At 49.2% G+C, this 26962-nt stretch overlaps 3 protein-coding genes across 13 annotated transcripts in view; 2 read left to right on the forward strand and 1 right to left on the reverse strand.

Moving 5' to 3' along the window:
• Nucleotides 1–20350, forward strand: part of LOC132529497 (cyclic AMP-dependent transcription factor ATF-7) — a 94652-nt gene extending 74302 nt beyond the window's left edge. For 5 of the 9 annotated variants that reach the window (XM_060166044.1, XM_060166045.1, XM_060166047.1 and 2 more), the window contains 7 exons: nucleotides 893–1050; nucleotides 2295–2394; nucleotides 2926–3039; nucleotides 3626–3778; nucleotides 6622–6819; nucleotides 8364–8472; nucleotides 11915–17262. In XM_060166044.1, coding sequence (XP_060022027.1) covers nucleotides 893–1050; nucleotides 2295–2394; nucleotides 2926–3039; nucleotides 3626–3778; nucleotides 6622–6819; nucleotides 8364–8472; nucleotides 11915–12132 — 1050 coding nt within the window. In that variant the 3' untranslated portion in view covers nucleotides 12133–17262. Of the gene's footprint in view, nucleotides 1–892; nucleotides 1051–2294; nucleotides 2395–2925; nucleotides 3040–3625; nucleotides 3779–6621; nucleotides 6820–8363; nucleotides 8473–11914; nucleotides 17263–17885 lie in introns of those variants that run through there. The other 4 variants (XR_009543482.1, XR_009543483.1, XR_009543484.1 and 1 more) reach the window with 4 other exon arrangements.
• A 9-nt stretch (nucleotides 20351–20359) lies between these two features.
• On the forward strand, nucleotides 20360–21125 carry NPFF (neuropeptide FF-amide peptide precursor). Its single transcript, XM_060166090.1, has 3 exons — nucleotides 20360–20485; nucleotides 20714–20835; nucleotides 20948–21125. Exons 1-3 carry the CDS (start codon nucleotides 20384–20386, stop codon nucleotides 21039–21041), a joined length of 318 nt encoding a protein of 105 aa, XP_060022073.1. The 5' UTR covers nucleotides 20360–20383; the 3' UTR covers nucleotides 21042–21125.
• Nucleotides 21126–21376: 251 nt separating this feature from the next.
• Nucleotides 21377–26595, reverse strand: TARBP2 (TARBP2 subunit of RISC loading complex). Of its 3 annotated transcripts, none has more exons than XM_060166087.1 (9): nucleotides 26315–26595; nucleotides 25598–25762; nucleotides 24679–24781; nucleotides 23983–24078; nucleotides 23352–23424; nucleotides 23015–23132; nucleotides 22600–22727; nucleotides 21968–22169; nucleotides 21377–21811 (listed from the first exon to the last, which is right to left on the reverse strand). In XM_060166087.1, exons 2-9 carry the CDS (start codon nucleotides 25755–25757, stop codon nucleotides 21654–21656), a joined length of 1038 nt encoding a protein of 345 aa, XP_060022070.1. In that variant the 5' UTR covers nucleotides 25758–25762; nucleotides 26315–26595; the 3' UTR covers nucleotides 21377–21653. The 3 variants fall into 3 exon arrangements, with proteins under 3 accessions (XP_060022070.1, XP_060022068.1, XP_060022069.1); XM_060166085.1 differs by having other exon boundaries at nucleotides 25598–25767; XM_060166086.1 differs by lacking the exon at nucleotides 26315–26595 and adding an exon at nucleotides 26067–26182 and having other exon boundaries at nucleotides 25598–25767.
• Nucleotides 26596–26962: the final 367 nt, after the last annotated feature.

Raw genomic sequence — 26962 nt, forward strand, 5'->3', positions numbered from 1 at the left:
AAGGCCCATCATACCTCCTTCCAGTCTCTACTGTGCTACCAGTGGTTATTAATTTTAATATCCACTGTGGATAGAGCATCTGTACCTCATCTTACCTCCCTCCAAAACTGGTTTGCTAACATCTCAAAACTACCCTCTCCATAAACATTACAACTGTATCCCCCCTCCTCTTTTCACCAGCAGCCAGGTCCTAGAGGCTGTTGAGAGATGTTTTCAGGGCCACTGTAGCCACTGGCAGTCTAAGGTCCTTACAACTTAACAATGGGAAGCAGTTTGTTTTATCACAATATGATCATTATTCAAACTTCCGTAGCCCTTTCTTTAAGGGGTCTATAGGAGATGTTGGGTTAAGACCAATTGGGTTGCCTTATCACCAGTCTTATACCTGTCTTTTCCCATTAGAGATCAGTGGACACTTGAGCATCAAGTTTAGAATGAGAGTATCTAGATCATGAAAAATTATAACACTCCTGGGACTTCCCGGGCGGTCCAGTGTTTAAGACCCCACACTTCCACTGCAGATCCCTGGTTGGGGAACTAAGATCCCACATGCTGCACGGCATGGTCCCCTGCCAAAAAAAATTATAACACTCCTTAGAATTTATATGGTACTCTAGTGCTTCTACAGAAATTTCAAGTGATCTGCCAACTGTCATCTCACTCATATAGCCATCATCCCTGAAAGGGAGATAGCCAAAAGGTCTTAACTCAGCATTCCTACTGAATGGGTGAGTGAGGTATGGGTCCATGATCACGATGGAATCAGGTCATGATTTACATGAGTAGTCCAAGTGCTCTTTCCAATAAATTTATACTAGATTTTACCAGCTATGTATTTCCCTATAAGCAGTCCCTTAAAGCATTTTGTGATCTGTTGGTGTCTTCTCCCCAGGATGTTGCCCCAAAGCCTGTTGTGATCTCTACGCCCACACCTACCATCGTACGCCCTGGCTCCCTGCCTCTCCACTTGGGCTATGATCCACTTCACCCAACCCTTCCTTCCCCAACCTCCGTCATCACACAGGCTCCACCATCCAACAGGCAACTGGGGTAAGTAAAGAGAGCAGGGAGAAACAGTGAAGCCTGAATGTCTTTCCTCTGTGTGAAATTATTTGATTAAATAGAGACTGTTTCTGAATACTCAAGGAAAACAAGTCACTGAGATTGTCTCTCAACATAAATTTTTCACCCCATAAACAGAATCTTCTTTACCTTTTTAGTAGACAAGCAAGAATTTATTTGGGGGTGTACTGCCTTAATTTGGAGGTTTAATACTTCTTTGATCTAAAAGAAGAATCCTTAGAACTTTAGGAAGTTCATTTTAGTGGTGGAGGTCACACAGGGAAGTATATATTTAGTTCTTGGCTTCAATCATCTGGATGTTTATGGAGGCGCTGAAACCCATTAAGTCATCTTTTTTTTTTTTTTTTTTTTTTTTTTTTGCTGTACGCGGGCCTCTCACTGCTGCAGCCTCTCCCGTTGCAGAGCACAGGCTCTGGACGCGCAGGCTCAGTGGCCATGGCTCACGGGCCCAGCCACTCCGCGGCATGTGGGATCTTCCCGGACCGGGGCACGAACCCATGTCCCCTGCATCGGCAGGCGGACTCTCAACCACTGCGCCTCCAGGGAAGCCCAAGTCATCCTTTTTAAGTCTGGTTGTTCCCCTCAGTCCCAGTTAGGGTTCTTGGTCTTTCCTATTCCTAATTTTGTCTTCACTCCCAGCATGGCCCATACAGATTTCCTAGTGGGATGACTTAAGATCCTGTCCCGGGTACCCATGGGTTAAGAGGTTGTTGTCAGGCTTCAGCCTCTTAAAGTTTATTGTTCTCTAGACCCACTAAGAAAAATACAAAGGGATGGCTTCTTTCTTAGACAGAGTAGAGCAAAATGTGGAAAGGAACAGGAGGAACTTACTCAGATTTGGCTATCATATGACATAATTCAGCTTTGCAAAATGGCAGCTTTGGTCGAAGTATTCCTTGCCTAAGGCAAGACAGAATTTATACACGCCAGTGGTAGGGATGTTTATTTAATTGTTCTAAACTTTTAATAGGATTAGCTTCCCACCCACTTGAATTCAGTGGTGCATTTAATTTGCAAGGTGTAAAGATCTTGCGATTTCTCTCCATCTATAAGGTAAGGTAAGTAGCATTCCCTGCTTTATCCACCTTCATGAGGGTGCCAGGATTTTACAACGCTACTAGAAAAGACTGGGAAATCTGCTGTAATTATAAGAGGAGGATCATTGGCAAAAGGGTCTGTATTATGAGCATTTCTCTTCATATTTCCTCTAGGTCTCCCACTGGCTCCCTCCCTCTCGTCATGCATCTTGCTAATGGACAGACCATGCCTGTGCTGCCAGGGCCTCCGGTACAGATGCCTTCTGTTATATCGGTGAGCTCTGAAGTTGGGGCAGCCAACCCTACCAAGACATTAACCCCTCCCTTCCACCTGAATGCTCATAGACACACATGAGCCCCAGGGAAACGTGGGCTCTGATCTGTAGTAGTTGAACATGGCAGCCTGCCCGTACTCTTCACTAACCTCTGCCAATCCAGCACTATGGAACACTAGACAAAGGCTCATCTGGACAATTGGCTCCTGGTCCAAGAATTGATTTTGCCAGCCTGCTGATTGGTTGATTTCACTTGGCACTAAGTACCTCACAAATTGCCCACCACTTTCCTCAAGATACAGCCTCAGCCTTCCCCATAGAAATTGTCATAGCACTGGAGGATTAGGTCCCCTATCCTGTGGCGCTCCATGGGGGATGGTATTTCCCAGGCTGTTTCTGCATGCCCTATGCGCAGGTTGCATAGAACAGGCCCTAATGTGCCAATCTCAAAAGCACTTCATTTGGGGAAGCTGTTGCCCCACTAATAGCATTATGTTCCCTTTTGGTTTTTCTTCCTTCTCTTGATCCAGCTGGCCAGACCTGTGTCTATGGTGCCCAACATTCCTGGTATCCCTGGCCCACCAGTTAACAGCAGTGGTTCCATTTCTCCCTCTGGCCACCCTATGCCATCAGAAGCCAAGATGGTGAGTACATCCCAGCCCGGGGCAACGCTGGCCCTTCTGAAAGAAGTGGTATCTTCTGGGGCTTGCAGAGCTAAAGACCCACCCAGTTGTGGGGTCTGGAGAAGAAAAGACCCTGATTCATGACTCCTGTCTCCTCTCTTCCACCTTTAGAGACTGGTACATAGACCATGGCAGTGAAAAGAAGCAGCACAGATTGTTTGGAATGGAACTCTTGCTGTTTCAGTTCCAGGGTGACAGATGGAGGGGTGGATGAGTGGGCAGGAGAGCTGGCCAGGAGGTGAATAACTGCGTAATAACCAGCCCCTGGCCAGGTTCCAGGAGAGAGCTTTCATCTGGACTCTATAGCTTCAGCAACCCCCGCCCTCCAACTGTGCCCAGGATGATAGTGAGGGGACAGAGTAGGTATTTTAGGGATCATGTGCACATTCTCTCTCCCTGTCATTTTCTTTTAATCCCTCTGTTAAGGGAAAATCAGTGTGGGAATTTTAGTTGTCTGTAACATCAGTAATAAAATCTAAGCCCACTCTTCTCACCCTTGATAGAATCTCACCCTTGACAAGCTATTTTTCCTTATCTTTTCCTACAGAGACTAAAAGCCACCCTAACCCACCAAGTCTCCTCAATCAACGGTGGCTGTGGAATGGTGGTGGGGACTGCCAGCACCATGGTGACAGCCCGTCCAGAGCAAAGCCAGATCCTCGTCCAGCACCCTGACGCCCCATCCCCTGCCCAGCCACAGGTCATTTAGACCCTTGGATGGGGGAACCAGTTTGTGTCACCATTACTCTTTAAGTCATACCTGTTTTTTCAAGGAGGAAGAAAATGAAAGAAGAGTGGATTTCAGCATTCTGGGCGTCTACCTGCACTTTGGTTCTTGTTGACAGTTTGAAAGTAGCAAAATGCACTATTCTTTATCCATCCTTGGGTTGTACTAAATGCAAACAGACTGGATAATGCAGAACTGTCACAGAGGAGGTCTCAGTTTTTGTTTTCTGCTTTTTGGTTATTTCTATATGTGAATGCTGTATCTGCAGAACCCTCTAAAATGTGACAGGACCTCACTTCAGACCACTTTGTACACCAAGGGAGGCTTCCCCTAGTCTCTCCTATCTTAGGTCTTAGCCCCCACCCACCTAAAAAAACTTACCTGATTAGATTTATAGCAAAAATCAGATAATAACAATATATTAGGGACTTCCCTGGTGATGCAGTGGTTAAGAATCCACCTGCCAATGCAGGGGACACGGGTTCAAGCCCTGCTCCGGGAAGATCCCACGTGCCGCAGAGCAATTAAGCCTGTGCACCACAGCTACTGAGCCTGCGCTCTAGAGCCCACGAGCCACAGTTACTGAGCCCGCACAGCACGACTACTGAAGCACGTGCGCCTAGAGCCCGCGTGCCGTAACTACTTAGTCCATGCGCCGCAACCACTGAAGCCCACGCACTCTAGGGCCCACGTGCCACAACTACTGAAGCCCGCACTCCTAGAGCCCGTGCTCTGCAACAAGAGAAGCCACCACAGTGAGAAGCCCATGCACCACAACGAAGAGTAGCCCCCGCTCACCACAACAAAGAAAGCCTGCACGTAGCAATGAAGACCCAACACAGCCAAAAAAAAAAGAAAAACAATATATTAATAAAATGTGATGTCACAGTATTAAGATGGCTCAGTAAACAAATACACACCCCCAAAAAACACTTTTTCCTCATCAATTGAATGTCTTTTATCAGGAGAAATTAAAGTCTTAAAAAAGCCAGAGGGATCCCATTTAGAAGCCCAACTCTTTTTTTCAGGGAGGCCTCAGTTTACTAATTTTCTTTGAAAACTGAATAGGCCTCAGTTTTCATATTGTCTGTACTGGTTAGGTGACAACAACCTGAGATCAGTTTCTAGAGTTACATCTTTTGCCCATCCCCTTTTCCTGATGTCACCACCTGCTTTATCAGTTACCACCACATGTCCTAACATTTAATGACCATATGCTGCCTTAAAGCTTGGCCAACAACAAAAGCTTTCATCTGAGTTTTCTTGTTGGAAGCTAAGCCTGCCCACCCTCCTGTAACCCCTTCTAATGCCAGTCCCTTCTGGAAATGGTAAAGCAGTAGTCCCCTTGCCCAAGTTGTGCTGCTTCCCCTCTTGAGGAAATGACATGACTTATTTTTTAGTTACCACTAATTCCTTTCCTTCTTATTCTTCCTGTCTTTCTCTTGGTCTGTTCTTTTACCTCCATTCCCTGCATGTCTTGTTGAGTTGTCTGTGAGAGAATAGGAACCCATCATTTCCTTTTCCCCATTCTCCTCCTAAAGCACCAATCTTTACATGTGCTCCAGTGAGCTCAGGACAAAGAGGAAATTGAAAATCACAGGAGAATTTGTGTAAACTTCCCTTAGTACAGTGAGAAGCAATGACCCCAAGGCCTGTAGCTCATTAAAATGAGTTTGAAATTTCCTCTCCACTTTTTTTCTTTTAGGAGAGAGAATATTAATCTGAATAAATAAAATGATCTCTTCATTATCTGTGTTAATGGAGAACATGATTCAGTAGGGCCTGAAGTAGAATAACATTCTGTTTTCTTATAAGCTTATGCTTATTCTCATGCAACTAATGTGAGCTCTGGCATTTGGGAACTACCAATATAGATGTTCTCTAATAGCAACAGATTCAGGAAGAATTTATTTTTGGCGTTGTTTTACATTACATAGTTTCTTTTATACAGATGGTTGACCTTTCTATATTTTAATTTTGACCGTTATTGTAAAATTGGTCTATCTTCTTTGAATACATACCAGCTAACAGAAAAGGAAGATGATGCAAAAGTGCTTTAAAGACAAGAGACATCAGCCTGAAGTTTAAAAACAAAAGACAGTCTTAAATCGCCAATTTGTAAAGAGATTTAAAAATGTTTTTCTCTTTAAAAACAGAACAAACAAGGCAGGAAGCAGGGGCGTTGCTGAGGATGATTAATAACTGATTTAAATAAAAAGAATATATTGGGAGTTCCCTGGTGGCCTAGTGGTTAGGATTCTGGCCTTTCACTGCTGTGGCCCAGGTTTAATCCCTGGTCGGGGAACTGAGATCCTGCAAGCCGTGCGGTGTGGCCAAAAAAAAAGAGAATATACTAATTCATATATCTCCATGATAGTTCATATCTCACTGATAGTAAAATCGTTTCTCCTTTTCTGAAACTTGTAGCACACAGTTATTTGTATATATTGCTTGACCAGATAGGTGATTCTCCAATTTTTTATTCCATAGTCTCCCTAAAATTTCCCCTGACACCTCCCTTGATTATAATTTCCCTGCCTACAAGATTTCCTGTTAAGAAACAAAAAGTGATCCTAGTTTCATTTTTATCTGTCTCAGAAATAATCAGAGTATGGAACTGAGAAGACTGAAAGAAAACAGGAGGCAGAATGAGGAACTACTACAGAAGAGAAGCTAAGGGACATAGTAATGAGACTCGCTGTGGTTACAGAGACTGGTATATACTTTTACCAGATCTTTGCCAGAGCTTACGTCAGGTTTAGTTTGGAAAGGACTGGCATTCCCTTCAAGTAACTCCTCTTCCTTCTGGGCAACAGGTCTCACCAGCCCAACCCACTCCTAGTACTGGAGGGCGACGTCGGCGCACGGTGGATGAAGATCCAGATGAGCGGCGGCAGCGCTTTCTGGAGCGCAACCGGGCCGCAGCCTCGCGCTGCCGTCAAAAGCGGAAGCTGTGGGTGTCCTCCCTAGAGAAGAAGGCTGAGGAACTCACGTCTCAGAACATTCAGCTGAGTGTGAGTGTGTCCTGGGTGATTATTAGGATTGTTGAATCTGGAACGTGAGATTGAATCAGGAAAAAGTGGGACGATATAATAGAAGATGATAATTCTTTAAGACAGATCCAGAACATATGCCAGGGAGAATGCAGAAAGAATGTCTTAACAGTCAGAGTTGAAACCTCTTCCCCGGGGACTGGAAAGGACACTTACCACTACTCCCAAATCTGCTACTAGAATGAGTCATCCATAGACCAGTTTGGATGAAGGGAATTAGATTAAGCGCCCCAGGGTGCTCTTTTTAGTCATCAGTAGAATCTGACAGGGGTAGTGGAACACCCAAAGGGAAAGTATTTGCCCAGGTAACACAGCTTAAGAAAAGAAAGAAAAAGCCACTCAAACGCAAATAGAACGGTTATAATACAGATATTTTCATTTATTTTTGGCTGTGCTGGATCTTCTTTGCTGTGTGCGGGGCTTTCTCTAGTTGCAGCGAGCAGGAGCTACTCTAACTTGTGCACGGGCTTCTCATTGCGGTGGCTTCTGTTGTTGCAGAGCATGGGCTCTAGGCGCGCAGGCTTTAGTAGTTGCAGAATGCGGGCTCAGTAGTTGTGGCTCGCGGGCTCTAGAGTGTGGGCTCAGTAATTGTGGCGCATGAGCTTAGTTGCTCCACGGCATGTGGGATCTTCCCGTGCGGCATGTGGGATCTTCCCGGACCAGGGCTTGAACCCATGTCCCCTGCATTGGCAGGTGGATTCTTAACCACTGAACCACCAGGGAAGTCCCCAGATAATTTCTTGAATATTATTTTCCCTTCTTCTGATTATTTATTAAAATATTCCATTACAAAGGTAATATATTTATATAACATATATATAATATACACATACATACACAGAGGTACAGATTAAAAATAAAGTCTCTCTTCAATATGTCTTTCCTAGTCTCATTCTTTTCCTTGTAGATAAGTTTGGTGTGTACCTACCAGACATGTATGTATTTCTAATATTTTTTTCATTTATAGCTTTTGTGGGGGAGTCAGGGAGGGACTGTCTGTTGTAACATAAAACAGTATCTCCTGGAGATCTGGCCATGTATACAGAGGACCTACCTCGTGTTTGTAAATAGCTGTACCATGTAGCATTCTGTAGTGTAAGTTATGTTATAAGGTATGGATACTTATAATGTTTCTAATTTTTTGCCATAACAGCAGTGCTGCAGTGTACATTGTATGCACTTGAGTAGATAGCTCTGTTAAATAGATTCCTGGAAGTTAGCTTTCTTAATCAAAGGACATATGCATTATTAATTTCGGTGTAATCGTATTTATCCTAAATAGGAGTCATTTTTCTATTTAAAATCCCTGCTATCACTGTAAGCAGCTCCTGTCATGGAATTCGTGGCTGTATTGGCCCTGGGCCGTCTAAAGCCTTGCTGGGTCTTTCCGAGATTTGAGGGAGAAAATCCAGACAGCATTCTGTCCTCACTTCGGGCATAGCTACGGGGGGTTCAAGAGTGGAGCATAAATTTTCTTCATATTCTTTTCTTCCCTCCCTCCTCAGAATGAAGTCACATTACTACGCAATGAGGTGGCTCAATTGAAACAGCTGCTGTTAGCTCATAAAGACTGCCCAGTCACAGCACTACAGAAAAAGACCCAAGGCTACTTAGGTGAGTGGCTCACAACCTAAGCAAGACCAGTCAGTCAGTACACTGCGTGTAATGAGTGTCTCAACGCTTTATAATTTTATAACCCCATTCTGAATGTTCTGGGGGGCCCAGATTGACGAGTGAGCAGCCTTTGTGGAACAACCAGTCCTATCAAAAAAAATTTTTGAGAACAATATAGTTACCCTAATTATCTATTGTAGCTGGAGAAAAAGGGTAGCAATATGTATTGGGTACCTACTTTGTGTGAGGCACTCAACCATCTTCCCAGTTCTCTCATGAAATCGATATTACCTGCGTTTATACACAAGAAAACTGCACTCAGATTAGTCACTTACCTGAAGTTACACAGTTGGTGAAGTGGCAGAGCCAAGATTCACATCCAGCTCTTCTTATTCCAAAGCCACTGTCTTGGCTTCAAGAGGATATAATACATTGGGGTTTGTTAAGCATTGAGATTTGGTGGTAGATCACACATTGGGGTTTGTTAAGCATTGAGGTTTGGTGGTACATTTTATCTTTCTAATGATGGGTTCATGTTGGTTTCAGTTTGTAATCTGTGAGCACAAATAATATAGTGCTAGGAAGAGCTGGTCACAGAGTCATGCTCTGGATAAGCACAATCCTGAAATTAAAATTACTGTGAATAATTTGCTTATGGACAGTAAAAACTAATAAATCATTTTCCTTTACAAATTAAATAAATTCATAGAAATGTTGGCTATCAAATTTTGATATATTGAATTATTTTTCCACTAATGTCTTTATCATTTCAGAGATGTGTTCCCATAGAAAAAGAGTAACCACATCACCAATTTTAAACATCTCTATTTAAATTTTAATTTTAATGTGTACTTCAGGGTACATTCATTCATTAGGCAGATATTGATTGAGCCTGTTCTGTGCCAGGCACTGTTTTACATGCTGAGGACATAATAGGGAACCAAATAGATTAGATTAAAGTCCCTGCCCGTGAGGGGCTTATATTTTAGTAGGTGAGACAGACAATAAACTAGATAAATAGGTACAATATATATAGTATGTTAGATAAGAATAAATGCTTGGAAGACAAAAATAAAACAAGAAAGAAGAATATGAAATGTTAGCAGCAGGGTTGAAATTTTAGACAAGACCTTAAGGAAGTGAGGGAGCTAGCCATGCATTAATATGGGAGAAAAGTACTGCAAGCGGGAGGAATAGCAAATGCAAAGACCCGCAGTGGGAGCGTGTCCGGCACATTCTAGGAACACCAAGGAGGCTAGTGTGGCTGGATTGGAGAGAATGGGGAATGGAGACTATTTGGAGATGAGGTAGGGGAGGGAATGGAAGCATTTTCCTTTAAGGCCTCATTGGTCATAGTGAGGACCTTAGCTTTTACTCTACTTTGGGGATCATTAGAGGGTTGTTTTCAGCAGAATAGTGACATGACTGATCTGACTTATTTTGAACAGGGTCACTCTGTTAAGAGAGTGAGGAATGCATGGGCAGAAGCAGGCAGTCCACTTAGTGGGGCTATCACAGTCATATGAGCAAGAGGTGATGGAGCTTTGGACTGGATGGCCGTAGTGAAAGTGGTGAGAAGGGATTTAATTCAGGATATATTTCGAAGATAGAGTGACAAGGTTTGATGACGGCCAGATGGGGCAGTATATGTGAGGAAAAAGAAAATCAAAAATTGCACCAAAGGTTTTGGACTGAGCGACTGCAGGAACGGAGTTGCCATTGATGGAGATAGGGGAAAGTGTAGGAAGAAATGGACTGGGTGGTATATCGGGAGCTCAGGTTTGGAAGCCTCTTAGCCTTGCAGCTGTCAAGCAGGCAGCTGGTTGTATGGGTCTGCAGTTCAGAGGAAAGGCTGAAGGTACAACTTGGGGAGTCAGCAGAATATGGATAGCTTTTAAAGCCATGAAACTGGATGAAATGTTATTGTCAAAGAGAGCACATAGGTAGAAAAAGAGAAGTTCCAGGACTGAGCCCTGGGTACTCCAATATTTAGAGGTCAGAGAGATGAGAAGGGACCCACAAGAGAGACTGAGAATGCGTAGCCAAGCAGGTAGGAGGAAAGCCAGCTGAGTAGCTGAGTGTGGTGTTCTGTAAGCCAAGGTAAGAAAGTGTTTCAGGAAGTTTAGTGATCAACTATTTCAATCCTTTTGATGGGCTAAGGATGACAAGGACTGAGTATTTATCAGTGTGAAGTCTATATACAGTAAGGTTTCTATTCAGTCCCTACAAGAACTCTGACAGATAGTCAACCTTTGAAATTACTTATTTGTTACAGCAAAGATGTATTTAGTTCCTACTGTGTGGTATGGACATAGTGGTAGTTACCTGACATAAGACAAACGAGACACTCTCCTATCTCTGAGAGACTCACAGGGTTATGAGGAGATAAACATGTCCAGCCATGGGTAAGGTAAGCACAGGTATCCCAAAGAGCCCCTAGACTGGGAACTTCCTGAGGACAAGGGGCCTGTCTATTCTTTATATACCCTGATGCCTGGCACACGGGCAATACTCAGTAAATATCTGATGAATAAATGAATGTATGCTCTGAAAGCACAAATGATGAAATAGTTAATTTCCTGAGCGTAACAAAGAAGGCTTCACAGAGGAGGTAGTATTTGAATCCTGAAAGAAGACTCAGGCATTTATCAGGAGGTCAGAAATACAACCAACTATTGAAATTTTGCCCTTATTCTACACATCTCTGTTTAAGTAGCCAGAGAGGCTATCTGATGTTCAGTGAAACTCCTTGAGTGTTAAGCAACATGGAGTTACCTTTGTATGCAGCTCAGACATTTGTGTTTAGTAATAAAAGTTACTGTCACTTTAGGTGGAGTGGCATAACTCAAAGTAAATGTGTTAAATCGTTAATGCCTAGCTAGTTAATAGTTAGGAGGGTCTGACAGACCTCTTTGTAGTTGGTTGTGTTGACTGAACCTTGGCCAAGGACTGGTCATTTGTAACATCATTTGATTGTAGCTTGATATCTATCAGGTTTACCTATGGTGCAACTACATGCTAAAGGAATATTAAAAATAATAGAATGATTGCAATGTTGTGAGCATTAATAAGAGAGGATAGCTAAAAAGAGATCTATTTTAAATCACCTTCAAAGACATGAATAAGAGGAAGTGTGTTCCAATAAGGGTAATGAACTGTGCAGAGACCTAGAAGCCAGGCAGTATAATTAACACGTTGGGGGTTTGCTTTATGGGGATAGATGGGTTAATTTTGGCCTAGCTTGCTTCTCTTCTCACAACTTCCAGTTTCCTAGCCCATTTATGGCTTAGAAGCCAAGATTCTGGGAAGTTTTCCCCCCTAAAAACATGGGCTTCGTTTTCCTTTGGGCCCCTTTAGAATTATGGCAAAAGGTAGTTCTGCCTATTTCCCCATTCTGTGTTCTAACCACTTGCTCTCTGCTTTTTGCCCTCCTTCCTGGCAGAAAGCCCCAAGGAAAGCTCAGAGCCAACGGGTTCTCCAGCCCCTGTGATTCAGCACAGCTCAGCAACAGCCCCGAGCAATGGCCTCAGCGTTCGCTCTGCAGCTGAAGCTGTGGCCACCTCAGTCCTCACTCAGATGGCCAGCCAAAGGACAGAACTGAGCATGCCCATACAGTCGCATGTGATCATGACCCCACAGTCTCAGTCTGCGGGCAGATGATGCCTCCCCTGGTGGAGAGGTCCCCAGCCAGAGCTCGCCCGCCCGAGAGCCAAGAGAGATGTCATCTTATCCTCTCCCATCTGCCTTGGACATGGCAGTATGGGGGGGAAATTGTGTGTTGTGAGTAATGGTCAGATGTGGGGCTTTTCTCACATGGTCATTTACGTTGACACCTGTACTAGGAGCCTCCAAGCCCCAGAGCCACATAGATCATACCCCAAGGGGGAAGTTTCTGATGTACCCACAGCCAAAGGCCTTTCCCGATGGTCCGAACAATCATCCCTGCCCATGCACGTGTACCTGTCTCTTTTAACACTAACCCTTGTACTTCTAGGTTTCGGTTTCTCAGTTCCCCCTCTTTCCACCAAGCCATGGCTATTACCTTCTTGATTCTTAGCAGCATGCCACTTCCTACTAGGTAGAGGGAGGCTAGAGTTGATGGCTGACCCATCCCTAGCCACCCCATGGACTCAGGACTTTGTCTCCCAGTAGCTGCTTATTTATGCCTTTTTCCCCCTCCGTAAATTCTAGTTAAAACATTCACTTATGGAGAATGTGAGGTTACCTTTGATGTATGAAGTAGCAGTATTTCCCAGCTCTTCCATAAACTTTAATCCTCCCTACTTGCCACCAAAACAAAAACAGAAATGAAACCTCAAACGGTCTAGTCCTTTCTCATTTATTTCCAGAGCTATTTGGGTACCTCATTTTATGTCTTGAGTTTTCCCAGTCTAGTGGTGGGGTCTTTTCCACCTCCCACTAAGCCTTGGCAACCTCATCTTGTGGCCTTATTAGATAGTGCTTGGTAGTGAAAAGGGAAAGAGCCCAGGATCTGACTGGCTGGTTCCCTTCCCATCCCCCACTCCATCCTCCTTCAGTTCTAATCATCAGGACAGGCAGGAACAATGTAGTTTAAAGCTTGTTCCATCAAGTTACTAGATTGATTCTTTTATGTTTTACAAGAGTTTACTAGCCAAAGCATACAGATTGCTTTTGGTCATCTTTCCACTCCTGCCTCTCCCTCTTCGTGCCCCTGCCTGCATTCCTGCCTCTGTCTCTCTTCTATAATTAGTTCTGATGCAGCCCTCTGGAAGCTGTCCTGTAGGGGATTCTTGTGCTCCCTCACCTCCCCTCACCCCCCATCTCTCAGTCTCACACATCTGTCTTCTTTTCTGAGTGAGGGTCTGATATTCACAACTGGTCCTCACTGGATCTGCCTTCGCTCTCTTTCACTAGGCTCCAAGCCTAGCCACTAGGTCTCTCTGGTTCTGTAGCGTTTCTTTAGCTCTTTTCTTCTCTCTGCCCCCTGGATGCAATGCTTCTCCATAGTCTATGCCCCAGGACCCTGAGGCATCATAGCTGAGGTCCTGAGTGGGTTTTCTTGAGTATAAGTTAGGGTGGGGGGAGGCACGGGAAGGGAAGGTGGAGCACTGATGTCAGCAGAAGAGTCCTGCTCGTTGAAGAGTCTGACCTGCCTGGGAAATTGGTGACTGTTGCTCTCAGCCATTCTTACTTTGAAAAGTTGTGTTGCAGGGGGGGAAATTCATCCCTCTTGTCCCTCTTTCTTCCCCATTCAGACTCCTCATCTTCCTTTGGCTCTGAACTATGCAATTTCTACCAAGGCCATAGGAAGCAGTCCAAAGCCAGAGGCCTGTGGATAGATAGGTCAGCTTTAATAGCCCTTCAGTATGAAGCCCTTCCAATTGTCCCAGAGCCACTTTCTGCCATCTGCCCAAGCCAATAATGTCCTTTTCTCTCTCTCTCCTACCTCCATCTTATACATGCATACAGAGTGACTGCCAGCTTCCTTTCTTATTTTATCTTCCAAAATTGGCTATCGTAGAGGAATGAGGAAATGTTCTAAGCTACGAGATTCCCATCTCCTCAGACTGATAAACTGGTGAGCCAGTTAGAGGACATGTTCTACTGCATTTGTTTTTAATTTCCCCTCCTGCTTTTCAGAGCTGGTGTTGAAGAAGCCACACCTGGTGAAGAGAAAGGAGAGAAAACATGGTTTTCTCATCCTCCCCCACCCAGGACCCAACAGGAACAGCCCCTGAGGTGACTCAGACTAGCAAATGGCACGGCAGATGGTCAGGATGCAGGTTACCACCTCCAGGGACTCCACTTGCCTTTAAAACTTCACAGCCATAACTTGTGCTCAGGACTTTTCCTTTAGATGGCTGCTCCCTGGGATTTTCTCCTGCCTCAGTTGTGTTTCATTTTTTGTTATCTTTATTTCCCACTTGTAGCCTTGCCCTAAAGCTTGACTGCGTTTATGGCTCCTAAGGAGCCTTCATAAGACCCTTGACTGTTTTTCTTCCCCCTTTAGTCATGTGTTTTTCAAGTTAAGAATCAGTTTGTCGCTGCACACATGCCCTGCCTCACTGCTTGGCCTTGGAGGAAGTTTGAGTCCTGCCAGTCTGTCCCTGTGTAGGATGGCTAATTTATGTAGAGGGTCTTATTTAGTTTCTTAATCCCCATGTCTAATTCTCTTGAGTCCTTATTCCATTTTCATCAGTGGGAAGTTAGTATTGGGGACCTAACTGAGAGGCATTGGCAGAACCTTAGTAGTAAAGCAGCAGTGAAATGAGGAAGGAACAACGACAGGACCTCCCCCACCCCAGACAGCTCTTCAGTTGGTCCTTAGTCTCACTAAGAAGGCAGAGCGATTGCTTGCCCTGAAGTCTCTCCTGTAGTCAAGGGGAATGACATTTACCTTGTTACTGCAGCCAGTTGTGTGGCCACTCTCCCCTGCTCCTTGCCCTCCAGACTCCTTTGGACCAGAACATCATGGAGGGTGTCACTTAGCTCTTTTTAAGGAACATGGCCTTTCTAGGGGCCTAAGGGAAGACACTTTCTAAAAGGGACTGGGAATGTGGATGCCTTAGGACTCTTCTAAGTGAACACAGGACTCAGGCCTCCCACTTCACTCCAAGGACACAGCAGCTAGAGACCCAAGGCCATAGAGAAAGGGGCCAGAGCCAGGTCTTCTGGTCCACAGACTTAATGCCCCATTGTCTTAGTATATGTGCTGCCGAAGCGAGCACTGCCCCATTGTCTTAAAAGAAAGCTTGCTTAGAGTTGAAAAGTCTGAAAGCCTCCCACACTATGAGGAAGAACTAGAAAGAGTACAGCCTCCTTTACTTCATCTTTCCCTGTTGGCCGTACACCCAAATCTGGCTTCCTTCGGCCTCTGCTCCTCTCCTCGGCCCGAAGTCCTAGACTGTGCACACTCTCGGTGGCAGTAAAAGAGGAGATGGCCTAACTGAACCTCATTTTGCTGCCTTCCCTGCGCCTGTTCCGTGGTTCCAGTTCCGTTGCTGACTTACTGCCCTCCAGCACCACCCATTCTGGTAGACAGGGTGCTTAACCCTAACCACGCCCCATCTACAGCCTGAACCACCAAGTAGACACCAAAATATTCCTCCTCTGGTTCCTAAGTCCCCCGTTTGCTCACACTGAGAGGCTCCTTTAAAGGTGCTAGCCCTAAGACAGCTCTTCCCTACAAAGTTCCCTTTTCTTTCCTTCCCATCCCCAAATCATTATTTTTCATTAATATTGTACATTGTATACACAGGAAGGAAATGTACACTTTTTTTTTTAATGTCATAACCAGTCTGTTTAGAATCCAGTCCTCCTAGCTGTATCACATATGCCTTTGTTGATATGCTCTTTCTGCTTTCTTTAGACTTTTGTTTGACTGGGGCGGAGGGAAGAGCAGGACAGGTGAGGATCCTAAGGCAGATTAGAGGCCCCCCATCCTACTTCAGCCTCCCACAACCCTAATCATTCCCTTCATAGTACAGACAGATTTCTGTTTCTGTTTGCACACATGCAAGTGCACACAGACATAAATCCTCACCATCCCAGGGTGGTGACCCAGCAGGGGTGAGTGTAGGTGGTTGCTAGCCAACATTCCCACCCTCCATACCAGTTCATTCGTGTCTCTTTGGGGTAAAGTTCTTCCCTGGAATGAGAAAAGGCTGGGGAGAGTAGGGCAGCTTAAGGCAGCTTACATCCTCTGTAGATGCAGGTTTGTATTGTAGCTGCTAGGGTTTCTCTTTTTAATGGGGGCTGGTAGCACAGAGCTATCTCATCAGCGTTAACTACTGGTGAGTGAGGATTTCGCTGTAAGAAATGGCTTTGAGCACTAGTTTCATTGACTTTCCCTTAGGGCAGTGGTTCTCAGAATGTAGTCCAGGACCAGCAGGACCATCATCTGGGAACTTGTTAGAAATGCACATTCAGGCCCCATCCCAGACATACTGAATCAGAAACTCGGGATGGGCTCTAACAAGCACTCAACGTGATTCTAACACATACTAAAGTTTGAGAACCATTGCCTTAGGGGCAAGCTGGGAAATTCTTACAGGGTATCAGGGATATTTTAAGTACCATCCTCTGCCTTAGCACTAGCATGTTTTTCCATTTCCTCCAGTCCCTCCCTCCACTCCCATTAAAACAACAACAATGTCACTCATCTCAAAATCTAGGTTTGTCTTCCTCTGCTTACTCCTAAAACCTGCCCTGCGTGGGTCTGGACAGGAGTTGTCCCATATTCCCTTGCAGACTGGTCACTCCATGTTCTTTGTTACAGGAAGGACCGGCTGTCCTGTTCTCCCACTCACCCCGCCCCCAACACACACCTTTCAGGCAGGGAGACGAGCCTTCAGCCCCAACAGTGGAGGCTACAGCCTCCTGACATGGTATCTGTTGAAAAGCTGTGTGTGCCTATGGTTATATCTCTGTTCATCTGTATATCTTGACATGTAGCAACACCTCTCCATGTCATCAAGGAACTTGACTCTGGGTCTGGGTTTCCCCAGTCCCCAGTGGTGGATTTTGACAGGTGGGAGGATGCAGTGCTACAGGCTGTTTTGTTATGCAACTGTCTTCTCCCTTCCCCTCCACGCACTTCAGCATGATCCCTGTGAGCAGGCTCTCACAGTCTCCTGGGACGGGGCTGAGGCAGAGGCTTCGCTCTCTTCTCCCTGACCGTCCCTCCTCCTTCCCCCTTGCCACATAGCAGTTATCCCCCAGCCATGCCTTCTCCCCCCTCCCTTGCCCTGACATATATTGTGCCTTATTTATGCTGCAAATATAACATTAAACTATCAAGAGAAGCACTGTTCCGTCTGATGTTTCAATACTCTGATCTACAAGTCCCATTGTCCATTCTTTCTGGGAATTCATTGGGCTTTCATGTCTGCGATCTTCACTCTCCCATTTCTTAGGACAGAAACAGCTGGCATTCTTATCCCTCCTTTTTATGCAGGGGAAGACACAGCCTAGGGGAGGTGGGTGGTTTGTATAAATTACGTAACACAACAGAAGGCTCAGATCTGTGCACTGCCCTTAGGGACGAGGGCCCTTGGCATCATGGGAGCCCTCACTAGAGAACTTGTGTGTTTTGCGTGAATGGGGATCGGAGGGCGGTGGAAGGCAAGTGGCCTCTTAACCTTTCAGTGTTATGTCCCCCACCCCCGCAATTAAAAAATAATAAGCCCTACCCTCAAGAAGTTTCCAGCATGCCTGGGGAGTGCACTTAGACGCAGACAGAAGAAGTGCTCTATGATTCTATGAGTTCTGTGTGTGTGGGGAGGAGGGGAGTCTGGAAATGAGAGGTGGAGTTTATTTAGAAACAGGCAAGGTAGTTTACAAGAAAAAAACAGGTAGTGCTCATGAACTGTGGGGAGGTGTGGGGCAGTCACTACTAATTCCTTGCATCTGTGTCTTCCTTGATACCACAGGTGAGGAGGGTGACCAGGCTAAAGAACTTGACCAGGAGATAGCTGGGTACCTCTGAGGGGTTTCCAATAGGAGAGAGGAGATGTACATGCTGTTTGTGGCCGGTGTTCGGTGTAACTGACACAGACAGGGAGCGCCAGTCTCCCCTGCGGAGCGGGAAAGGCAGTGGTAGTCTTCATTGTGGTCAGAAGCACGTGGGAGTCCAGAGAGTAGTAAAGGAAGTTGCTGAAAGCCAAATACCGAAACCAAGATTGAGAGGTTTTGGAGGTGGGGATGAGACTGAAGGGAGGACAGTTCCCAAGTTAAAAGAATTAACCCATTCCAACTTCTAGCCAAAGGAGAGACCCATCACCTCCATCCAGGACACAGGAAGCAGCTAGACCAGCCCCTTTCTGAATGCAGCCTCAGCTCAGATCCACTTGTAACTGGCCATCAGAGAAATCACAGAGGGTAAACATTTATTGTGTGCCTGCTGTGTGCTAGGTGGAGTGCTAGGGGCTTTGCATTCATCAAGTTATTTACTGTTCACAAAACCTCTTGATAACAGGAGCAGTTACCTCATGATACTGATGATGACCCGAGGTTTAGCTTGAGACACTTGCCCAAGGCACACAGCGAAGTGCAAGAGCTGGATTAGAACGGCTCTGACCCTGGAACGGCTCTGCAGCACCCCATCTACCCTCACACCTTGTTCCTCTGAACTTGGTCAGATAAGAATGGACAAGGACCTTGATACAGCACAGGACCCATTTCCCACAGAAGAACCATCTCCTCGTGGACTTGATGCTCCCATGTAAGAAGTGGTGAAACTACAAGATGTAATGATGATGAATGTCAGGTTCTATGCTTGGGACCAGCGGTGAGACAAAGCTTACAAAAAGGTTCACCCTAGCTTAGGCTGCATTGATAGACGTGAGTATCAAAACCTGATCTAACCTACCTATCCTAAGTGTAAGTTGGTTTCTAGATGCCTCACTTTAAAGAAGGGGGAACGCTTCCCCTTGAACAAAGAAAGACGAAAGAAAGAAGGAAGGAAGAATGAAATCTGTCCTCAAACCTGGGAAAGGCTTGTCACATGAAAGATGAGAGGTGTTCTCTGAGAGTGAGGGAAACCAGGACCCCTGGTGGAGGCCACAGGGAGATGAAAGCCAGCTCCTTGCAAGGATGATTCTGTCTGGACTGAGGAGATAGCAAGTTCCCCAGGACTCAGGACAATCACAGCTAACGTTGTGAGGAAGCCTGCTCTATGCCAGATCCTGTGCTGCATGGGTTACAAAAAGTATCTCGAATAATGCTCACCGTAGGAAGTGGTTCCTTTTAACGCTGCCATGTTTTAGGTGAAGAAACTTCTTACAGAGAGCTAAGCATCTTGTCGAAGTCTGATTCACAGGCCCTGTATGTCATGGCACCTCTGCAGCATCAAGAGCCACGCTGGTGGGACTGCTGAGGAAGGGACTCTAGGATCAGAAGGGAAACTGTACCAGATGACTTGGAAGGAACGCTTCCTGAGAGGCAGTGACTGATTTTTCCTAAGGTGGCATTCTAGGCACCTGCCCCAGTAGGTCAGAGCCAGAGCCAGGCAGAGGCTGGAGTGACTAGAGGGAGGTGGGCACCCCAGTATCCTGCCCCTGCCTTTCTGGGACTCGGTGGGGTCAGGGCCTGAGGACCTCCAGCCACCCTACCCTTCAACAAACTCTGTTCCAGAAAAAGGAAATGGCCGGGCCTGACAATGCAGAGCTGTGACCACAGGGTGGCAGCAGTGCTTCAGCTGCAGAGCACTGCTCCCTAGGCTGAAGTGAGGCAGGTCCTCAACAGTGCGAGTGAAGATGGGGGTCTGTCTACAGACATCTGAAGCAATCTCCACTTTCTGGGGGCTCTGAAACCTTTTAGTCTCCTGTATCTCACTTTTCTATCCACAGGCAAATCTCAGAGTAGCGATTCCATTTTTGATCCTCCAACAGGCACATACATACACATGGGTGTGAATGGGCTGCGTGGCCCTTCCTGCAGCCTCTCCAGTCACCAGACTGGGTCATCCTGGCTGACTCTGACCCTGGCGCTTCCCTCCTTCCTTCCTAGGACATAATGCCTAGCTGGACAGGACTGTCTCTATGCTTTTATTCTACAAGTTAGGAAAGAGGAGGTGATCAGTTGTTGCTCTCCAACCTGTTGAGGGATTGGGAGTTCTTGAAGGTCCCCCAGGGCCTGGCTCTGACAAAGCATCTGCAATTAATGATGCTTCTTGAGCTCTGGAGACAGGATTTATGCATCTAATAAAGTCTATAACTCCAGGGTTAGGGGCTGGGGCCGGAGGCTGAGAGCAGGAAGTCCCACGGGGGCCAGAGGAAAGCGGGGCGGGGGGGGGGTCCCAGACGGCTCTTCATGGAGCCGTGCATTTCCACTGCCTGCTCTAGATTCCCCCTCAGGCTGCTGTCGGGGGTGAGGAACGGGGACAGCAGGTATAAGAGGCGGGTGTGGCCAAAGGAAGGCAGATGGCAGCATGGACTCCAGACGGGCAGCAGTGCTGCTGCTGCTGTTAGTAACAGACTGGGGCCGCGCTGAAGGACCAGGGGACCGGGATGAAGGAGACCAGAGCTTCACGGTAAGTCAGCATGCCCACCCCCTTGTCACCATTTTCCTGTACCTCAGCTTGAGAATTGTACTCCAGGTTCAAATACTCCCTGGCTGCCAGGGTCACTGGGTCCTCACATCTGAGAAAATGACTCCTTAGCCTCCTACAACTTGCCCCCGGAAGCCACTCCCTTCCCCTCGTGACCTAAACGCCCAAGGCCTTAGCCCATCTTCCTTCCCGGATGCCCCTGTACCACAGGAGGAAGACCGTGGCGCTCGCCCACTGCAGGATGCCCAGACCCCCGGGGCACTCTTGCGCTCCCTGCTCCAGGCCATGCAGAGACCCAGCCGGAGTCCAGCCTTCCTGTTTCAGCCCCAGAGGTGAGTCTAAGAGGGACACGGGCAAGGCAAGGGCCAGAGTGAGAGGGGCGGGAGGGCAGCGGGGAAGGGGGGCACTGGAAGGGCCTACAGCTGAGGATGGATCTCTCCTAAGGTTTGGCAGAAACACCCGGGGCTCCTGGAGCAACGAAAGGCTGAGCTCCCCATTCTGGAGCCTGGCTGCCCCTCAGCGCTTTGGGAAGAAGTGACATGCCATCCTTTGATGTTTGCATGCAAGGCCCACACCCGAAAGTGCCACGTGTCCCCCCAAATAAAGCTGTCTGGCTTCTGAATCAGTGTGCGTGTCTGTATGAGACAGAGGGCCAGGAGGGAGTCCCAAGACAAGAACCACAGCCCCCTCCGTCTCTGCCAAACCAAGCTCTCCAGGAACAGGCGATGGAGTTCCCAGAGGTCAGTGCACCCAACCTCCTGCCACCGGAAAGGCAAACATGGGGACCTGTGGGGAGCAAAGTGGGGAGGCACACCAGGGGAAGTGACCTGGTGCTAACCTCTGCCACCGACTACTCAGGGAAACAGAGCAGGGTTTAAGAATCCAAAAAGCAGCACGTTTATTTGAGGCTCTTACTGGAGAGCTCCCCGATTTCATTCCCCTTCTTCATTACCAGTTACGTGAGGACAGAACCCGGGCCAGCTGAGGCCCCTGGTTCCTGGCCCTGTGCCCTCCTCAGCCTGCAGGCAGGCAGTCTGTGTCAGAGGTAGAGGTGGCACCTCCAGGGGGTACCAGAGCTGGGCAGATGCACGGGCCGGGGGCAGGAAGAGCAGGGAGCAAAGGACGAATGTCCACGAGTCCAGCCGGGGCTTTATTTGCTGCCCGCCATGATCTTGAGGTACTGCAGGGCGCGGCGTGCAGCCTCGCCTCGGGCTGCCTCCCTGGTAGTTGCAGAGCCGTGACACACGGTGGCCGGCTGTGTGGACAGCTCCACCAGGCACTGGCAGAGCCCACTGAGGCTCAACTCCTCTGCAGACCAAGAGAGAAGAGGGAGGCAGTGCTAGGCAGGAAGGCAGCACCGGGAAGGGGGTGTCCATGTCATCACCATGCCCTCCCGAACCCTTACTCCCATCCATACTTGCTCGGGTCCAGTCCCACCATCCCCCCGCCCCCCAGTAACCATACCAATATCCAGGTAGCTGACATGGAAGGCCTGCTCCTCAGAGAGCTCGCTGAGGACACTGCAGCAAGCAGAGCCCAGAGCGCCCAGGGAGCCCGCGGAGCAGCTGCGCAGGGACAGGATCTTCTCTCCCACCGAATTCCGCAGAGAATCCCAGGTGCAGCCTGGGCCCCGGTTCCGAAGTCCATCTAGACGGGAGCCCACACCCTGACAAGATGGGGACAGGAAGGAGGATGCAGCCAGGGACTCTGAGACCCAAGCGTTTAACAGACATCCTATGTCCAAGGAGAGAAAAGCCCAAAGGACGCTTCCTCCCATTGCCTCCCCCAGTCAACCCCTGTGTGGCCACCTCTAGCTATTAGACCGTGGACCGGATGGCCAGGCAGCCTTCCTCATTCCAGTAACAGAAGCCTACAGGGCCCCTGCCCTGGGCCAGCTCCCTCCCCCAGTGCACTCACCATGCAGGCCTATAGCTGAGGCTGAGAGGGGGCCCAAGAAACCCTGGGTCTGGTAGGAGAAAGGGCGGAAGCAGCCCTGGGACCCCGAGAGGCTCACTTGCAGGTCACAGACCCGAGCCCCCAGTGCCCAGCCCCCGCGTGGGGGACGGAGCCCGGGGCCCGGCCCACAAGGCACTCACGAGGGAAAAGTGATCGTCCTCAGGCTCCGCTTCACTCCCCTCCCGCGCATCCAGAGGCACGGTGTGCACGCGAAGCAGCATTTTGGCCGCTGCATTGCGCTTTGCCAGCTTTTTGGAAGTGCCACTGCCTGCAAGGGGGAGAGGGTTGCTGAATCATGGTTCCCAATAGACGCCGTGCTTCCACCCGCTCAGGGGATGTCAACTGAAAAGAGGAGCTCAGGACCTGCTACACGTCCGAGAACCTAGCCGGCCAAAAGAGGAGGGCAGAACAGGGTGCAAGGAGAAAGCTAGCAGGAAGGAGCCAAGCTGGGGGTCTCCGCCAGGAAAGCAGAGAGAGGCTGGGAGCTGCCTGTGGCTGTGGCTGGGGTGCTGCGGGATGGACAGTAGCTACAGGAACTCCCCTCCGCCCAGTTACCAATCTCAATGAAACGCTCCACCCTGCAGGTCATGGTAAACTCTTTGCGGTGGGCTGGTCCAGACTCCTGGGTCACTGTGTACTCAGGCAACCGCCAGCCTTTCTGCACCACCAGTTCCTTGGAAGGGAGAAACAAGGGTGCACAAGACAGTGAGAAAAGAGTCCTCACATCCTCTCCCCCTCCCACCCTGGAAGCCTCAGACTCGGAGTTAAAGAAGGAATAAAGGAGGGGTGGGAGAAGCCCTCAGAACAAGGTAACAGCCCCACATCAGCTACCCCCATGGCCCCTGGTACAAGGGAAGACAGGCATGCATGGGAAATGAGGATGGGGACACACCTGCAAAGCACCAACGGGGTTGCACTCAGACTGCTGAGGGGAGACAGGGGGCTGCACCTCCATGGGGGGGCTCCTGAAGGAAAAAGGGCCCAGGGCCAAAGCTGAGGGGGCTGGCTCCTTCGGCGGCTGCCCATGAGTCCTAAGCCCTGCTCTGGTTTCCCCCACTGCCATCTCCCTACTCCCCACCAGGCAGGCAGCTGTCTCTCCAAACGTCAAGCCGGCTCTCTTGCCCCTCCCACCCCAGCAAGGTCTCCTCCAGTTCCCAGGCCCATTTCGATTTTCCGGAACACTTGACTGTCGCCTCGCCAGGACAGTGGAGAGGGGTGTATGTCCAGTCCCCAGAAGCACCTGATGGGACTCAAACACAGGGCCATCATGTGGCCAACTCAGAAGAAAATGGGGCCTGCAAGACCTTTAACATCAACCATGTGGCTACTGAAAAATTATAAATTACCTCCCATCTCAAGAGCTTACCAGCTGGTGCAAATTCTTCAAACTCTGGTCCCCAACTATTCCATCCTCTGTTTACACTCAGACTTCCTCATGCCTGACCAGCCTGGGTGCAAGGGCTAGGGGCCAGGAGCCAGGACCCCTTCCCGCCCCCCCAGGGCAGGCAGGAAACACAAGATACCTGGTTGGGACAGCAGATGAAACAGGAATAGCAGCCGCTGCAGCTGTAAACACCGGCACGTCCTCAGGCAGTGAAGAGTCTAGGGGAGAAAAAGAACTTCCCGAGGGGAAGGGGGCCTTTGATTCACACCCACGTGGGGTGGGGGTGGGGAATAAAGGGTGTGGGACCCAGGTCCTCCTGACCTGCCCATCCCCTAAGAAAATCTCTTCCCACTAGAGACAAAAACTCAGGGAAGCTCAACCACCAGTTCCTCCTGAGATCTTTTGCTGCCAAACACTTGATCAAAAAGACTAAGAAAAGCGGGAGGAGGGTCTCTTCCTACCCAAGAACCACGGGAGCAACAAACACCAACCTGAGTATGGAAGACGGAATATGCCATCTTGCTGGAGAGGGGAAGTATGTTGGGGAGCAGCTCCCTCCAGCCTCAGCCTCCACCCCTCCCCCTCCCCAGGCCCCAACCTGGGCCCCAAACCACAGCCATAACCCCTCACTGGGGCTGGCCATTGCCCCCCAGAATCCTTCACAGCAGCAGGAGCCCTGGAAGCATCCTGCTTGGGTTCCAGAGGAAGCTCTCAGGAAGAGGTCAAGTCAGCGTGGTTCAGTGTCACGAGGCCAAGCCTACGGGGCAGAGGGGCTGGTGCAGGGGCCTGGGTTCCTGACAGAGCCTCTAGGATGCCTTGGCTGTACCTCCCTCACCTGCTGTCCTCCAGGGCCGGCTCCAGCATGCTCCCCCCTTTGAGGTGTTTGAGGGCCACCTCGGCTGCCTTGTGCTTGGCTGCCTTCTTGCTGGGGCCCTGACCTGAGAGAGGGGGTGTGGGCAATACTGGAGGTCACTGGAAGGACAGAAGAGAAACCAGCATCCCACAGCCTCTCTCCTCACAGCCAGAAGGAGTCAACCAAGCCCCCTCTCATCAACCTCCCCCTGCCCAAGACTGGAAGTGTTAATGCTAACTGCTGTCATGAAGGGCCCTTATCTTTCCATGAGTTCCCCAAATCAAGCCATGCCGGGCAGAACTCCTCCTGAGGTCAGACACTTTGTCTGGAGGTTCTTTCTCTCCCTCACTTTCCTCTGGGAAGCACTTTCTTTCCTCTCAATAGAGCTGGCTGGAAAAATAGAAAGAGTGCAGGCTCTAGAGGCAAAACCTGGCTCTGCCACCTACTAGGCATGTGACCTTGCCCCAGTCATTGAATCTCTCTGAGCCGCGGTTTCCTCAGATTCAAAATGAGGATACTACCACCTACATCAGCTGGATCCGACCACGGTTTAAGGTAAGTGTGAACTTGATTAAGCACCTGGAGCAGAGTCCAGCACAGCGGGCACTCACTCCCCCAAATGCTGCACTGAGATTTCGATTTATCTCCTTTTACTTCTTCCTCCAGGATAACAACGATCTGCCGGGTCACTGTGGCAGCGCGGCTTTGCTCCTCTAACTCTCCCGAGTCCTACCCACCTCCTCACAGACCTGTGCTCCTAACCCAGTCAGGGATACTCCCCCTGAAATCTCTCCTGCCCTCACTGGTCTTGGAGAAAAGGACTGTGAATAGATTGCAAGCAATAAAGCCAATGGGGCCCTGTGAATGCACACCCCAGCCAGGCTGCCCAAGCCTTCCTCACCAGTGCAGCTGGTGTCGCCAACGGTGACCCGGAAGGTGAAATTAGGCTGGTGGGCTTGGCCCTCGGCTTTGAGAAGGTCGTACACGGGCGTCTTCCCTATTCTGGTCCCATACTCCTGCAGAAGGCTGATCGGGGTCTTGCCCGGGTTGGCTGCCAGCATTTGCTCTATACTGGGGGGAAGGGCACAAACCCTCATCACACCTCCCCTCTCTGCACCCACCTGGCCAAGCACTGCCATATCAGATCCAGGCACACTACGGGGGACATAGGGTCCAGGGGACCTTAGGCAGCCACCGGCTGGGTTCAGTGTGGAGTAGAGGTGCAGGCTGGGAAAGCAGGGTCCAGTGCCCCAGGGCAAGCGGGGAAAGCACTGTTCCTTGTCTTAGTTAAGGCGAGGGATCCTGTACCCCAGTGCAGTTTGGAAGTGCATGTCCCCTGACACAGTGCAGGCCAGGTCCCCAGTACCCACCAAATGCACTGAATGTCGGGGGCATAAAGCCCAACGCCCCAGTGCAGTCTGGGAACCGGGCCAACCCCGAACTAGCTAATGCTGGAGGCTGTGGCCACTGCCGGGGTGCATGCCGGGAACCACGGCCCACTACCCCAGTGCTTGCCGGGAACAACCCTCAGGCCAGGTGCATGCTGGGGCCGCGACGCTACTCCCTCCGCACCGTGCCAAGTTATGCGCCCTGCAGGGATCGGTACTAGGCGGCTCACCTGGGCAGCCCGCAGCCCGTGGTAATGCCGGAGCCCTGCTCCTCTTCACTCATTCCCTCCTCCGTCTCCGCGGGCGCCACCGTGACTGCAGCCTCCACGCGCCCCAATACACCGCCGACGAGCTAGGGCCGGGGCCAAGCCCCGAGTCGCGGCCGGTCGGGCCTGCCGCGGAGCATGCTGGGATATGGAGTCCCCCGCCCACCCGACTCTAAGAGTCTCCATCAGGAGGGGAGCTATCCGCCCCACAACCCTCCGCGTGGTTTGCCCGGGCAGGCAGCACCGCCTTCTGGGAGGAGCGGACTCAACTACTGTCGCTTCCCGAGCTGAGGGTGGTTTTTTGTTTTTTGTTTTTAATATCGCCCCGCCTCCTTCCTTCCGCGTCTCCTAGCCTCAGGGCTGGGGCTCTGGGCGTGCGTACTAGCAGAGTGGAAGCGTCTAGGGGCGGGGCGGTAAGGGCGAACTCGAGACTGGGGGGCCTTCGGGTCCCTTGAAAACTACAGAACCCAGGAGCTTGCGCGCCATCTTTGTCGCAGCTGGAGGGGCAGGGTCAAAGGTGCACGAAAAGTTTCGCGGCGTAATTGGTTATTCCCGACTGCGCTCGCTTGCTCTAGGAGGATTGCGACTGGTTACTTCACCTAGAGGGGCGGG

Source organism: Lagenorhynchus albirostris, chromosome 11 (genome assembly GCF_949774975.1).
Source record: "Lagenorhynchus albirostris chromosome 11, mLagAlb1.1, whole genome shotgun sequence".
Taxonomy (NCBI): Eukaryota; Metazoa; Chordata; class Mammalia; order Artiodactyla; family Delphinidae; genus Lagenorhynchus; species Lagenorhynchus albirostris.